The 16,230-nt window shown below is 38.3% G+C and overlaps 2 protein-coding genes across 4 annotated transcripts; both read left to right on the top strand.

The window, feature by feature from the left end:
• Positions 1-1,231: 1,231 nt before the first annotated feature.
• Positions 1,232-7,046, top strand: LOC132117846 (serine/threonine-protein kinase Sgk2-like). The gene is made up of 12 exons (XM_059527160.1): positions 1,232-1,337; positions 1,428-1,480; positions 1,632-1,689; positions 1,888-1,971; positions 2,317-2,448; positions 2,597-2,709; positions 2,786-2,822; positions 2,912-2,998; positions 4,890-4,985; positions 5,065-5,220; positions 5,311-5,400; positions 6,321-7,046. The coding sequence occupies exons 1-12, from the start codon at positions 1,320-1,322 to the stop codon at positions 6,480-6,482; spliced, it is 1,086 nt and encodes a 361-aa protein (XP_059383143.1). The 5' UTR covers positions 1,232-1,319; the 3' UTR covers positions 6,483-7,046.
• Positions 7,047-8,421: 1,375 nt separating this feature from the next.
• Positions 8,422-16,042, top strand: mybl2a (v-myb avian myeloblastosis viral oncogene homolog-like 2a). 3 transcript variants are annotated; one of them, XM_059527152.1, is made up of 8 exons: positions 8,422-8,469; positions 10,984-11,043; positions 11,284-11,372; positions 11,479-11,550; positions 11,647-11,739; positions 12,023-12,243; positions 12,416-12,563; positions 14,131-16,042. In XM_059527152.1, the coding sequence occupies exons 3-8, from the start codon at positions 11,307-11,309 to the stop codon at positions 15,904-15,906; spliced, it is 2,376 nt and encodes a 791-aa protein (XP_059383135.1). In that variant the 5' UTR covers positions 8,422-8,469; positions 10,984-11,043; positions 11,284-11,306; the 3' UTR covers positions 15,907-16,042. The 3 variants fall into 3 exon arrangements, with proteins under 3 accessions (XP_059383135.1, XP_059383136.1, XP_059383134.1); XM_059527153.1 differs by lacking the exon at positions 8,422-8,469 and adding an exon at positions 8,496-8,631 and having other exon boundaries at positions 10,984-11,034; XM_059527151.1 differs by lacking the exon at positions 8,422-8,469 and adding an exon at positions 8,496-8,631.
• Positions 16,043-16,230: the final 188 nt, after the last annotated feature.

The following is a 16,230-nucleotide window of genomic DNA, read 5'->3' as shown; positions in this document are numbered from 1 at the left end:
AGCTGATTATATCACTTGAATTTGTGTAATGTAACGGATTATGTTACTAACTACAGTTTTTAGTTATCTTCCCAGCTGTGTTATATTAGTGTGTACAGTGTGTGGCTGAGTTTGAAGTACGCCAGAATCAGACATCTTAAAATAGTGAAGTTTTAAATACTAATATAATGTGGCCAATTTATGAGCATTTTTAACTTACGAGGGCACATAAAATGCACTCAAAATTCAGTTATCAAGTGCAAACACTTTATCTACTGTAAATGAGGGAATGCAATAGACTTCTGTAGCTTTTATATGTAGCTAATAAAAACAGCTCTGCATTTCCAAAATAAAAACTAAATATTATTTAGACCTGTTTTATTTATGTACCATTTTTACAAAGAACAATGTCCTCAGATGGAAGTTTTTGTCAGATTTAACTCATTTCTCGGGACACTTTTGTCTTCAATGCATATTGAAGTATTCAAACACGCACACACACACACACACACACAGGCTCTCATATCTCTGCCGCACAGTTGGGTTGATCATTCACCCGGGCCTTTAGCCGAAGCAGCTGCATAACCAGACGTTTCTGAAATGATGCACTTCAACAAGACTTTATCAGCTGTATATCTAACCCTGACTCCAAATGGACGGGTGAGCTGTTTTTCAGTCTGAACGGATGTCAAGAGCATGTTTTTGTCTGTGACGTCATGTTCACACTCTTTTGGTTTGTTTTACTTTTATTGGATCAGAAACTATAGAATACAAACTGCTTGTCAGTGTTTACACTAATCTACTTCCAACTGATGTATTGATTCAGGATTTGGTAACACTTCATTTTAAGGTGCCCTTGTTACACGTTACCTGTACTTACTATTGTAATAAAAACAAATGATGCATAATTACATGCAAGCAACCCTCACCATATAGAAAGTACATGTAGTTAATATAACTCAGTAATTAATATGTAATTACACTGTAACAAGGACTCCTTAAAATAAAGTATTTACTGTGATTCATAATTAACTCATAAATAAAGATGAATAAAAACATAAGTATAACACTGTTATCCTTCACTGTGTCTATCAATCGAACAACACATTTAGTCGAACCTCACACCAGCAGAAGTAACCTTCAGGAACAAAGTGTTTATTGATAGTCCTAGTTTGCAGGAGACCTGCACAGCTGTATTTACCGTGTAAACTTGTTGAAATGTCCTTCATGTTTCTGTTATGTCACAAAAACCTGAAGATCCAGTTTGTGAGCGGCAGAGCAGCATAAGAGCTCGGTGCTGCTGGACACTTCAGATCTCCACAGCTGCTGGCAAACACAAGATGGCTCATTATAATCCAGTAAGAACTTTTATTCTTCACTCTTTCATGGCAGATCGGCCAGGCTTTGCTGGGATGTGTGTGTTGAATCTGTTTCTCTGTCCTCTCTAGTCCTTATCGTCTCCATCAGACGAGGTCAATCTGGGTGTGACGGTCAATCCTCAGTAAGAGCACACTTTTATTAGTCATTTATCAGAAGTAAGGAACACCACGGATTCACGTGCATAGATCCTGATTGTGGTGTAGAGGCTATTACTGTATATATTATAATAACTAGGGCTAGGCTGTTCATTTGTGTTGTTTTGTGTGCTTCAGAGCCAAACCCACTGACTTTGACTTTCTGGCTGTGATTGGGAAAGGAACATTTGGGAAGGTGAGGCGCGTCTGATTACCTGTGCCCCGTTTGACTTCACCAATCATTAACGCTCCTGAAGGAAGTCTGCCAAGGTTACCTTGAAAGAAATGTTTGGGATTGTTTTAAAAGGCATAAGTGACCTACATGAAATAAATAAATAAATAAAGAAATGCTGTTTTATCCAAAACAATATGTAAGATGTCATGTCGATTGCAGGTGCTCTTAGCTAAACTGAAAGCCGATGGAAAATTCTATGCCGTGAAAGTTTTGCAAAAGAAAATTATATTGAAGAAAAAAGAGGTTGGTGTTTATTTATTTATTTATTTTTTACATGCAACCAGCTTGTTTTTTCCATGCACTGCTTCATATGAAAGATTAAAACACCTCATTGCTCTGATAATGATAGACTCGAATCTAACCCTGTCCTTTGTACCGTGCCAACTAATATGTTGTATCAACTATGTTGGAATATAATTGCTGAAAACTATCCCAGTGTGTAATACAGAGTGCAAACTGCTTGCAGAGTTTCATTGTTTTAGCACTGAAAAGCTCCTCTTGAAACTGTAGCATTGAGGCTTGTCTTATGGCCTGTCCTGGATGGGGTCAGCTCATATCTGTATTCAATGCTGCGTTTGTGTGCATCAGCAAAAGAATATAATGGCAGAGAGGAACGTGCTGCTCAAGAGTCTGAAACACCCTTTTCTGGTCGGGCTGCACTACTCCTTTCAGACCTCGGAGAAGCTGTATTTTGTCCTGGATTATGTCAACGGTGGAGAGGTATGGCAAGAAAACCACTTCTGAATACAACCATATCACCATATTAGAGTGATTTCTGAAGGATCATGTGACACGGAGTAATGATGCTTTACATTACATAAATGCATGACATTCAAAAATGCATTTCTTTACGACATTTCCCCTGCAGTTATTTTATCACCTGCAGAGAGAGCGGTGTTTCTCAGAGGCACGAGCTCGCTTCTACACGGCGGAGGTGGCCAGTGCCATCGGATACCTTCACTCTCTCAATATAGTGTACAGGTCAGTAACCGCACAGCTTTCTCTTCAGATCTCAGCTGGCCTGAACTCACTTCCATCTCTTCATGCTCCCATCTAGAGATCTCAAGCCAGAAAACATCCTGTTAGACCACCAGGTAAAACAGGCATTTAGGACTTGTGTGCAACACTACTAATAAATGCATTGTGCTATAGTGCATATAAGTTTGTTTCTGGTGTCTTTCAGGGTCATGTGGTGTTAACAGATTTCGGCTTGTGTAAAGAAGGCATAGAACCAGAAGGAACCACCACAACCTTCTGCGGCACTCCAGAGGTACCATCCTTGAGTACAGTACACATTGTTTCAAAGCAGCTTTACAGGAAATCATAATGTCAATGTTTATAATATTCTTATCTCTTCGAGCTACATAAGGTCTATATTAGTGCACTGTGTGTATGTGGATAAAGCTGAACATACTTTTATTTTCAACTTTATATAAAGCTGGACAGTAATATAGCTACATTTAATATACGCAGATATGAATAAATAAATAAATATAGCAAATATGTGTGTGTGTGTGTATGTGTGTGTTCCATTAGGGATGGAACGATTAATGGCTTGACGATAAATCATGATAAAATTCACCATGGTTATTATTACTGTTCTATATATTAATTATCATTAAAACCATATGCGATTACTGTGATTTAAACAACTCGTCATGAATAAATAACTATCCAGCATAAAGCACAGTTTTAAATAGCAGTCTCGGGTTTTGAGTTTGAGGGGGGTTAAAGTAGCTTCCAAAGTAGGCCTAGCGCAATGACCATATCCCACATATCTCAACTCAAATGTCCATGCCTAAAATACATCTTTAACAGTCATCAATATGCAGATGATCCTAAGCTCAGCTTAAAGGCTTCCTACAAGTGGTCATACTTCTCAAAACTTAACATCTACCACAGTTGTATCAAAGGTGGAATGCAAAATGTTTCAATACAAGCATTTCAGTCACATGTTATTTATGCAATATTGCAAACCTTCAAACCAAGGGAGAAATTTAACCCACCACAAGAGTTTAAAATCAGCCCAATCCCATGCAAAAAAAAAAAAACAACGGATTGGGCACCCTTGCATGCACTGCATCCAGAGTGATTGAAATACTCCACATATTGATAGTAATTCCCTGATGTGCGAAAATGATATTCAGTATATTTATTAGGAAGTTTGTGGGAGCAGGCAGTTCAAAAATTCAGCAGGAGTGGGATTAAGAAAACAGTCTTTAATACAAAAATGCACACAATGAATGGAGACTGTAGATAGAAAAAGCTGAATCCTGGACATTTTGAGCAGTTTAGAAATCTCATTTTTGTAGGTTCAAAACGAGGACATGTCCAGGGAAAAGAGGACGTGTGGTCACCCTTATACCTAATAAAGTAGTGATTTAATTGCACTGCTACTTTGTCCACGGAGGTTATAATCTGTGATTCTGCTGCCTCAGAAGCGCCACCTGCTGTCAGAGAGTGGATTTACAGAGACTCACCTTCACATTCAGCTTGTGTGCAGCTTCTGTCTGGACTAAAACAGGCCGTCTGTAAACTTTGACCGGTTGATGAAAGGCTATTTATGTTGATTCTACACATTTAAACAATTCAGATAAGGCGTCAAGAATTATTTATGGAGCAGATAAAATGAACCCTTAACCCTTTTCTTTATTTAAATGCTGAAATGTGAGGTTTACCATTTTATGAACCTTTTTCAAAGCATTTCGTACATGCATTTCAGTCATGTTGTCATTTAAAACCCAGACATCTTTGGAAATGTTATAGTTTTAATGTTTATGCAACAAAAAGTTATTTTTTTGTTGATTTTAAATACAAAACGTATTAAACAATTTATGTGTCAGTACTTTTTGAACATTTCCAGCACATTTGAACAATAACCGAAGAAACTTTCAAACGGTTAAAGCCATTACATCTCTCTCTCTCTCTCTCTCTCTCTCTCTGTATATTGGTTTATGTGAGTGTATGCATGCACACAGGTCAAGTAGGATGTACCATATGTTCAACTGTTAATATATCTCTGGGCTATACTATAGTTTACATTTTTGCATAATTTAAACAATTACAGCAGTTGAGATTTGCTATATGGTACATACTGTTTAATGTGAGTGTGTTTTATGTATCTGGGTTGACAAAGTCATGTGGTTTTCTCTCCCTCTTAGTATCTGGCCCCTGAGATCCTACGGAAAGAGCCGTATGACCGCACTGTGGACTGGTGGTGTCTCGGAGCTGTGCTCTTTGAGATACTTTACAGCTTAGTAAGTTCACCTATTCACTGCATATATTTAATCTTCTTGGCCCAGACGTAATGGATTGTAATCACACTGTGGCACACAGCCTCCGTTCTACAGCCGGGACGTGTCTGAGATGTACGACGCGATCCTTCATAAACCTCTGCAGCTGCCTCCGGGGAAGTCTCAGGCCTCCAGTCACCTGCTCCACGGACTCCTGCAGAAAGACCAGCGTCGCCGGATAGGAGCCATTGCTGATTTTGTGAGTGACCCTCTGGAGGTCTTTGTCATTGTGAAACTGTGTATTAGGCCAGGCGTCACTGTTAATGTATCAACTGTTCTGGTTTTGCAGTTGGAGATTAAAAATCATGTCTTCTTTGCCCCCATAAACTGGGACGACCTCTACCACAAGCGAATCACTCCTCCATATAACCCAAATGTGGTAGGTTACTACAGACTCCCTTGGTGATCAGTGTTGGGGGTAATGCATTACAAGTAATGTGAGTTACATAATCAGATAAAGTAACGGATTACTTTTTAATTTAGAAGGAAATATCTGAGTTACTTTTTCAGATAAGGTAACAGCAGTTACTTTGTTTCTCATGTTTTGAGTGACAGCTCTGGTGTTGCCATGGTGACAGAAATCCGGAGTCAGTGCAGTGTTGAGTGTGAACATGATCTCACTGTAGCTCTAGACTCAATCTGAACATGTGTTTACTCATCTCACCTGCACAAACACACATTCAATGGTCCTCAAAATGAAGAAAAACAGTCAAATGCAAACTTAGAATATTATACAAACCTGCAATAATTAAACTTGTTAAATAAGACAGATATCATTTATGTATTTAATCCCATTTTATTAACCTTCGAGGATCCAATTGAGCCATACTAATCAAACATTACACATTTGTGTTTCATTTTAGTTATTGCTGAATAGTGTTGATCTTTCTTCTCCTGCGTCATATTCTTCACGTGATCTGTTTGAGCGGCGCTCTCTATTTCACAGACCTGAAGTTACTTTTCCTTCAACCTGGGGTGTATTCATTTCACTTTTAGTGGGAAAGGGCTTTTACATTTGTAAAAGAAGAACTTTTTATATCAAAAATAAACAAGCAAGCCCTGGCCAGATTTAAAAAGTAACTCAAAAGTAACATAACGCATTTCTTTCCATAAAAAGCGACTAAGTAACATAATTAGTTACTTTTTAGGGAGCAACGCAATATTGTAATGAATTACTTTTAAAGGTAACTTTTCCCAGCACTGCTGGTGATTATTAGGAAGCAAATTGATTTGCGGTCCATCTGCCAGTGCTACACTGAAGGCGATGTGAGTAGTAAGCGTTCTGCCGTGTGTCTCCAGAGAGGCCCAGCAGACCTTCAGCACATTGACCCAGAGTTCACCAGAGAGACGGTGCCCAACTCTGTGGGCCGCACCCCAGACCTCACCCCCAGCCTGGCCACCAGCAGCTCCAACGCCTTCACCGGCTTCTCATACATCTCTGGAGAAGACGGCTTCCTCTGAGGCGAAGGCTTCTCTCGCTGTCAGCTCTCTGAGCGCAGGGCGTTTCACTGGACTGGAATGAGGGTAAGCTGTGACACAGGAAACGCACCTGTCGCATGACGAGTTTTCAGATTCTGCATTCATAATAAGATATTTCATCAGGATGCACTCATGTTTGTTGTGTAAGACTAAAGGAAATTGCCGGGGACGGGTTTGCTGATTGCACCACTGGCAAAGCAGCTATAGTTGCAAAACCTGTAAAAGTCTACAGTAGATTTGGGATCTTGCTCGTCTTTGGGGGATGGTGGATCTGTCTGCTTTACCTTTGGCAACATCCTCATCTAATGTTCTTCATCTGATTACTGAAAAGCATGGAAAATGACACCTTTGCTTTATAACGTTTTGTGCAAAACATCCTGTAATGCAATGCTCTTCTGTTGTTAAAAATGTCCAATCAAATCTATTTTATGATCTAAAAAAGTGAAGTTAATCTGACTGTGTTTTACTAAATCATGTATAATGCTGAGAAAGTCTTTGTGAAGAACCATTGATAAATGTACTATTTGTTTTTTTAGATATATACAGATATACATATATACTGCTCATATGCGTTTTTGTTTAAGATGTTGTCAAATCCTGCTAATGTTTCCCTTAATCTGTGTGATATGATAGAATTCACCTTGGAAAAAAAATGTGCTGAGATTTTATTTTATTTTCCTCTGATGTGGCACTTTTTGTTTCCATATGACAAAGCAGCGATGAATTCATGCAAAGCATTGCATTCACACACTGTTCATTCATTTTGACTTCACCAGTAAGCAGAACATCTCCATCTATTTTAATAGTAACATTTATAACATTTATATTAGCTTCCTTTAAATAAAAATTAAAAAAAACACTTTGTGACTTTATAATGAACCTTTTACAATACATGTAGACTTTAGATCAAACAGAAATACCAAAAACAGTTCAATTCCATGTTGGCTTTATGATCACTAGAAAGTTAGAAACTGTTTTTAGACAAATTATTATTAGTCTTGCCCCTTACCCAAAAAAGCTAATTTAATCTCGTCAGGTGACTGTAAATAAGATAATTTTCTTATCTAGAAATTATCTATTTGCAATTAGCAAAGATGAATTTAAGGAAGTGTGTGCTTTCCACAGTGTAGACTAAATCTGGGTTAAGTCTGGAACATTTCTGAGATAAGGTGGATTGGTTAAAGTTTCCCCGTGTTTTGAGGCATTTAAAAAATATTTTAGAATTTTATTATAATCTCTAAAACAATAAAAAAAACTACTGCACTGAACCTCTCCAAACTACTCTTTGTCTTGAAATTTTCTTTACATGTTTTGTTATTATTTTATTTTAATTCATTCATTTATTTTATTTTATCGTGTTTATTTTTTGCTGAATAACCGAAAGATGAAAATGCCTGTTTGTTCTTTGAAAGGTTTAATAAAGTGAAGAACACATTTGACTTAAACCATATATATATATATATATATATATATATATATATATATATATATATATATATATATATATATATATATACATATATATATATATATATATATATATATATATATATACATATACATATACATATACATATATATATACATTATATATACATTATATATATATATATATATATATATATATATATATATATATATATATATATATATATAAACATACTAGTATCTAGAATCACAAGTTTTGCCGGCACAAAAATGATGACAATGAAAGCTGATTTTTAATAAATGTTTAAACACGTTATAATGCACCAGTGGTGTCTAGTACAAACACTTACATGTAAAGTACATTCTGTGTGTCACTCACTGAGTTAACGCTTCTGAACGGGCTGTGCTGCGTATTTCTGCGCAAACCCGTCGGGCTGCAGTGGGAGGAAAGCAGCGGCTGCGCTGCGCAAACTGAGCGCAGATGTGACGAAGTCAAGCGCAGAAGCTGTGCGCGGGCTCAGTCAGGACGCAGCAGTTGGAGGTTAGGAGCGTGCGAGGCAAACAAACCGACACACACACACCGCAAGCTTTCACTACAGTAACACATAACTTTCACTATAATAGTGAGTTTACTTCATGCATTATCGTTGACATTTCGGAAACTCCTGCAGGACAGCGAAGAAATGCCCGGGCAAGTGTGTGGGTAAGAAAGAAAAACAACAGTCAAAAGTGTGCCGTTTAATTGCTGAAATACTCTCCACCGCGTTTGAACAAATGTCAGACAGTTATATCCGTCAGAGCAGCTCATCTACAGACAGATGAAACGGTAGAGATGTGAGCAGCCGTTACACTAACTGTCCAAGTTTTGTGTTATTTTAGTGTCTGAACTATAGGAAAACAGCTTCAGTTTCAAAGAGAAACGCTAGAGTTCTTGTTATGTGACTAATATTAAAGTATTCGCGCTATTGTAAACTAAACACATCTTTTACAGAGCGAGATTAACAGGATAAGGTTTGTTTTTCCAGAAGAAAATGTTGGTTAGTTGGCTCTGAACTAGCCGGGAATGCTAATCACAAAGTTCATTGTCTGAAATCAGTGGCTCACCTGTATGTAGGGCACTGTATGTTTTAAACTGGTGTACTAGAACTATTTAGTTTACATTTTATTATCTAATGTTGCACATCTATTATATGTATAATGTGCACTGTTCACTAACGGTCGTGCATTGCGGTTAGATCTGCCCCCGTGAAATTAGCACAGTTAGCTTTACCATCACAACCGAACAGCTCTGCTTTAGGATTAGGATTAATTTACTGATTTCCATAAAAATAAATTGTATCAGTTCTCTTGGGTTAAGTTATAATGAAATTCTTGACATGCAAAACTCAGCATTTGAACAGTCAATAAGTAATAATAAGTAATAAATAAATAAACTAATAGCTAATAAACTAAGCAAATCTTCCCACATAGTGATGTAGAGATGTGGGGGCGTGTTTAAACGAGGTGTTTTGGGGTGTGGCAGAGTCTTTACTTTGATAAAGAATATCTCATTGTATTTGAGACTTTTGTCTTTGTAACTTCACAGATCTTTGTTATACACCAAGAGCATGTAACACTCCAAAGAGAAAGGAAAAATTTAAATTGCACCATATGACCCCTTTAAACATGTTTTGGACAGATTTTAAAGCACACATTAAGTTAAGGCTTGAATACTCTACATGATTTCTTCGAACAGATTTTAAAACACTATGCAAACTGGTCATATACACTAACTGACTGAGGATCATGAAAATCTGGTCGTTTGCGATCCTCAGTCATTTAGAGTATGATGACCAGTTTTTCTCTATCAAACAAAATTGGCAAATATATGATGCATAGTGTTTAAAAATTGGTTATCAAAGTGGTGTTGGGTATTCCAGCCTTTCTGGATAAAAGTAACAACCACCACATCTGTGTTTTCATTAAAATCACAGCTATGTAGCTGTCCAGGAAAAACAAATCTGGTGTTAACTCAATAGGGCTTGGGCGTCGTGACGCCATTACTTGGTGTGGCACCATGTTGAGGGCCTCCTTTACTGCTACTCGGACTACTGCGCAGTGTTTAGACATACTCAACATTGAACATTGGATATAAGGGAAATATCCCGGGTTAATCATCCAAAATACGGGAAAAGTTTAACATTCATCTTTCTGTTGCTATTCTTCTGCTGACAGCAAAAATACTACAAAACTGCTGCATTAACTAAGTGAGTTGTGAAGCTAGGTCTGACGTGATTTTGATTACAGATTGGCATGAAATCGTGCTCTCACAACAACCACGCTTTTATCTTTAAAAAGCCAAAATCACGCTAAGGTTGCTTTCAAGTAAGCAATACAATGCTTTGAAAACATCCATTTCGCTGGAAGGGCAAGGGTGTAACAACAGGACAACAGTACTGCCAGGTCCGATGGAAGGGCTAACGGGATATTTTAGAGGAAAATACTACAAGGGAAAAGAGCTCAAATACGTGAGAACCCCGGAAAAAAAACGGGAGTGTTGACAGCTACTAAATACACTTTTGAAACGCATAGTTAAAAGTACACATGTGAATGGTTGTTAGCACTAACAGCTACTAAACTAGCAGCTAGGTGGAGCGCAGCTTTGTCCGGATTACTGTATACAGTTTGCCGGTTCTATGATCTGCAGCTCCTGAACCCTGAATCCATTTGTGAACTGTACATGAGACTCCAATGACTTGTAGCTTCAGAACTGTTCTGAAGTGAGGCGCTCACGAAACAAACAAGGTAAATGAAGATATCTGTAATGTATGCAAAAGTGCGGCAGCAAGTCGTCGTCGGTGCTCCACTTGGGAATTTCATATGGATCCAAACCGTTAATAGTGCCGATTTTGTCCACATACCGGTCCCTGGCATCCCTATTTAGCATATCCCTGTAAATCCCACAACCTTTTCACGATTTTAATATTTTTTCTTTCTCCCCACTCTGCTTCTCGTTCGACTTGCTGAATGTTTACAGTTTTATTTTTTAACTAATGTGAGGCTTTCAAAATTTTAGGTTCAGGATGCTTATCCAGCGATTCATTTGAGTCATCCTTTGAAAGGGTCAGTAAGGTATGTTTCATATTCTCTGTTTCATTTCTGTCTCTGTTTCATTTAATTTTGCACTTCCTGTGACCATGACTCTGTTTTCTGCTTCTCATTGGAGCTGTTTTAGTGTGTATAAGTTCATAGCTGGCTCTGTAGGTCTGATTAGGACTGGAGTTCAGCTCAATGGGCGCATGTAGGAATATTTAATGGCAGTCCTGAATCCTGTTTGATTCTCCTCTCTGTGTTTCTAGTGTAATAGAAGCTATAGTAAGTCTTAAACCTAAGGGTGTGATGGATCCCGAGTCTGATATAGATGAAGATATTGAGCGACTGAAGAGTAAATGGACTTCAAAAGAGGTGAGCTGAAGCATTGAGTTGCATTTAAATCATTGCTAATAATACACAAAAATGCTTACTTTTAAGGGATGTAACTTTTTTGTTTATTATTATGGCTCATATTTAGGATGAAAGTCTTGCATCCCTCGTCAGGAGGTTTGGAAAGGATGAGTGGGAAATGGTCTCAAGCTTCCTACCTGTGAGTGATTTAATTTAAAACGTTACTTCATAAATACTGAAGCGTTTAAGTGATCATTTGTTGTTGTACATATTTGAGTCTGAACTGTGTTTGCAGGGACGCTCTGCACAGGATTGTAAATACAGATTCACGGTTGTCTTAGATCCAGATCTCGTTAAGGGAACCTGGACCAAAGAAGAAGATGAAAGGGTGAGCAGTGTTGGGTGTATTTATTAGATCTTCATGAAGGATCAGGGCTGGACGTTTTATTTTTCAATTGTTTTTGTCAAATAAAATGCTGCACGACAGAACTGTATACATTAAAACGTGTGAAAAATATCTTGGTTGTATGTTATTCCTAAAAGATCAATTTATTATTATTATTACTTTAAAAAGTATTATACAGCAGTAATAGCATAGGTTTCTGAAAGGGAAGTGAACTGTCCTCCTGTATTGAGACGGGATCTAACTGTGATGTCTTCTCCTTATGTAGCTCATTCAGCTGGTGACTATGTATGGTGACAAGAATTGGAGCACAATTGCAAAGCACCTAAAAGGCAGAAGAGGCAAACAGTGCCGTGAGCGATGGCACAATCACCTCGACCCTTCTGTGATTAAGACCCCCTGGACAGAAGACGAGGATCTCATGATCATAAAATGCCATTGTGTGCTGGGATCTCGTTGGGCACAAATTGCTAAATTTCTCCCTGGAAGGTAATTTAGAATTGAAAGAAAATTGTAAATCATCTTTGTTTTTATAGTTAATGTTAAACAGTCTTATTTATAGTGTTGTCATGTATTATGTCATTAAGGCTGTTCTCTGTTTAGTTTGTAAATGGTTGCAGTAAGGCACTGTAACTGATCAGCACTTGGTAATGTTTGGCAGGACTGATAATTCCATAAAGAACCACTGGTATTCAACCTTAAAGCGTAAAATGGACAAGGGCACCTACAAGATAGAAGATGTTGACTTGAGTGATCTTGGACTCTACTTGTCACAAAAAGAAACCACTACTTCCACAAGTCATGAAAAGGTATTTTATTTTTTGTATCGTGTATATATTTATTTTTGTTTAGCACTTGATCTTGCAAAATTCTTTAATTAATTAATTAACGACCCATCACTAATAAAAACGGGAATATATAGCGGTTTCCCCAGTAATGACTGTCATCAAGAAAGCCCTGCTCACAAACGCTACTTAATCAAGTATTACAGAAATGAAAATGACATCGAAGCTTTTCTGAAGACACTCGTTCTTTTCAAAGATAAGTTCATATAAAAACACCTACGCTGCATTTTAATTTTGAAACGTGAAGTGCTCATTTTATTCAACGAAGTCTGAATAAGCCTTCAATAAGCCTTTTGGGAAATCTGTTTGTGGCGATTAGTTTTTAAATAGGGATGCATCGATCTCATACTCGGGATCGATATCGGCTCCGATCCTGGCATTTTCTGTGGATTGGGTATTGGTCAGACGAGACCGATCCAAATCCGATATTGTGCGTATACTACTGTGTGTTATTGTTGATCCCCACAAAAGACACAAAAACATTATAAAGCACCAAATCTTTTTGCTGTCTTTGCTGACTTTATTACTGTGCTATACATTTAAAAATAAACGTCTTTTAGATTTCTATATAAATGTATATACTTGTTTTTCATTCTTGTATTTTACAACAATACAAAGGGCAATGTTTACCTTTTACCAGACTTCAGACTTATTCACTTTTATTTTCAAATAAAATATTTCACTAGATTTGATCAAATTAGTGTGCACCTGTGATTTTTTCTAGAATCTAGAATATGTTTTGCTGCCGAATTAGCCACTAACCTAGTTTATAATACTAGTTTTGTCATAGATTGATTATATATTTTTTCATTTGTTATTTTCCATTTAAATGAAGTTGTGTATATGAGTGATGATCAGGTCAACACAGAGAAGTATAGAAAATCTACATTTAACTGCACTGGTATCAGATTGGATCGGTATCGGGAGATACTCAAAACAAAACAAAACAAAAATGTAACAAAAATAAAAGATTTCACACGTATTACACGACCTGCTGCTCATAACTGCTTAAGAGTGCGCTGACCGCGAGTGATGACATCGTGGAGGATATTGTTATATTTGATATTGGATATTGTACGATAAGTTAACGTGCAATCAGCCCAGAAGTTGCTCAAACTTACTTGCTCAAATATTGATTTTTGGATCCTTTTAACCAAAAAAAAGCTTTAAATATGACAACATGACACAGAAATCTAACTGCTGCTTACCTCAAGACAGTGGGGCTAGTTTGTCACAAAGTTTATTATACACATGAACAAGGGTGTATTTCCTCTAGCAGTGGTTTTGTATATTTGTTTCAAACACCTAATTTTACACCAGGATACAGTTTGTAGATTCTGTCACCAAGCTGAGATTTAGCATAGGTGTTAAGTTCATATAAAGTATTGACGTCGTTTGAGGTTTTAATGCCATTTATGCATGATAGTGGAGAGCCTGAGGAGACAATTATGATCAGCCTGCTTGGATAATTTAGAAATGAATGTGTTTGCCTACGCCTGTCTTTTTTAAAATATTTAATTTTAATTCACAGTCAAAGATCACAGCAGAGGCACTACCTAAGGTGAAGGAGACGAAGAGGACGACTTTAGAAAGACCGCTGGATGTGAACAGTCCTCCGCTCTACCCATGTTCACCCTCCAGCTCCAGAAGTCCTTCTGGTGTGCCGCCGCAGCATAAAGCTTTTGTTGATGATGTTTTGCGAATGCTTGCCGAGGACATGCTGCCCCTGAATTTCACTGAAGGCTCAGGATTTTGTAAATTCTTGTCCTCATTTGGTCCTCAACACCCACAACTCTCTCAGCGCACCGTAGCATTAGAGCTCTATAATGCTGTGGAGAAAACCATCAAGCCACAGCTGATCCAGCAGCTCATGAACTGTGTATCTTTGAGTGCAGGCAGTAATGTTGTTCACATCACCGCTGATATTTGGGCTAGTGAACATGCAGAACCACTTCTTGCCGTTCAGATGCACTTTCTTGATGACGACTGGAACATTCACAGACCAACTGTGGCTTTTCGCCAGTTGCAGTCTAATCAGTTTACGGCAAAGATTGGAGGAGAGCTCGAATCAGTTCTTCTAAGCTATGGGCTTTTCCCACATAACATTGGTTACAGCATTATCCACGAGGCCAAGAACACACTTGCTACACATGATGTTTTCTGTGACTACAAGATCATGTATTCTGCACAAAAGAACGATCCAGATGAAGATGAATTATTGCATTTTCTTGATGACCAGTTCGCCATAGATGAATACTCTATAGCTGAAGTCTCGTGCAGCAAGCATCTGGATTGTATTACAACACTACTGCACTGTGTAATGAAGGAGGCCCTGAAGAAGTCCAGAGTTGTTGAGCGTATACATCTTGAGATACAAAGCGTGGTGTCTTTTTTTCGCCGCAGTGCCTACTGGTTTGAGGTTCTTGCACGGAAATGCAAGCACTCACTGTCTGTTTCTTGCAGCACAAGCAGCTACACCTGGAACTCCACAATCACCATCATTCGTGAGATCATGCAGGAGTCGGTGTGGGACTTGGTGATGACCCTTCTCAATCAAGCTCGCACGGAGACAAACAGCTGCCACGTCTGTCCACCAGTGGTTCATGTTGCACGTGAGCAGGTAGTGGACTTTGTGGGCTTGGTGGAGCCTTTTGAAGAAGTGGTGCAGGTGCTTCAGGAAGACGCTTTCACCTTGTCCCTCGTCATTCCGTCTATCATTGGACTGGATAAAACACTTGAGGCCAAGGCCACAAGCTTCAGCCTTTTCTGCTCATCCCTGCGCTCTGGTCTACGCTCTTACTTCCAGCCTCTGATTTTGCGAAGAGATTTTATACTCGCCACAGTTCTGGACCCACGAATCAAGCTGCAACCCTTTGACAGTGGAAAAGAGAAGTTCAAGAGTACCACACTGTTTACACCCTCCAAACAGCGTGCCTCTTCAGTTGTGGAGTCAGCATTAAGTGAAACTTGTACCGCCTCAGAAATGAGCAGTGAACAAGCAGATGTTGATAGGCAGAGGCTAATGAGCGTGCCTGAGCTGCATCAGTATTTATCAGAGCCCTTGTTTGAGGGAGAAGTTTCTGTCCAGACCTTTTGGAAAGAGGCTACCCGCTTCCCTCTCCTTCAGAGCATCTGCCGCAAACTGTTGGCCGTCCCAGCATCTTCAGGGGGGTTTAAAAGACTGTTTCCTCTAGCGTCCTGTATCGTACGGGCTCGGAGAAACAGACTGCCACAACACACCACAGAACGGCTTCTGCTGTACAGAGAGCATCGGAATACCAGTGGCAAAAATGCAAACACTAAGTAAACACTGAGCTTGTTGCTTTCTTATCAGGAAGTGATGACATAAAGTGTATGTTTTTTTGTTTTTTTAATGTTTTTGTTTATTGAGTGACTTCATTAGAATGTAACCTGATAATAAACGTCTTGATAAATATATGAAATTCTTGATATCTTGAATTGATTGTCTAATTGTAGTTTTCACATTATTCTGAATAAGAGAGAACCTGTTTATATGACCTGCCTCTTTCACCTCTGCCTCCATGTCTTTCATAAATGCAAACTCCTCACCTTTCAGTGACCGCTCACCTTTCCAGATCAAAATAGGTCACCTATGAGATTTGCTTAGATC

The sequence above is a fragment of the Carassius carassius genome, chromosome 37 (genome assembly GCF_963082965.1).
Source record: "Carassius carassius chromosome 37, fCarCar2.1, whole genome shotgun sequence".
In the NCBI taxonomy this organism is placed as follows: Eukaryota; Metazoa; Chordata; class Actinopteri; order Cypriniformes; family Cyprinidae; genus Carassius; species Carassius carassius.
The sequence above is the reverse complement of the archived record's forward strand: the minus strand, read 5'-3'. Positions and strand labels throughout refer to the sequence as shown.

Excerpts from the sequence above, each read along its gene's own strand:
- LOC132117846 (XM_059527160.1), top strand. Across the intron at positions 2,999-4,889 it reads CCTTCTGCGGCACTCCAGAG|TATCTGGCCCCTGAGATCCT; the intron begins GTACCATCCTTG and ends TCTCCCTCTTAG. Across the intron at positions 5,221-5,310 it reads TAGGAGCCATTGCTGATTTT|TTGGAGATTAAAAATCATGT; the intron begins GTGAGTGACCCT and ends CTGGTTTTGCAG.
- mybl2a (XM_059527152.1), top strand. The coding sequence starts at position 11,307 with ATGGATCCCGAGTCTGATATAGATGAAGATATTGAGCGACTGAAGAGT. Across the intron at positions 11,373-11,478 it reads GTAAATGGACTTCAAAAGAG|GATGAAAGTCTTGCATCCCT; the intron begins GTGAGCTGAAGC and ends GCTCATATTTAG. Across the intron at positions 11,551-11,646 it reads TGGTCTCAAGCTTCCTACCT|GGACGCTCTGCACAGGATTG; the intron begins GTGAGTGATTTA and ends CTGTGTTTGCAG.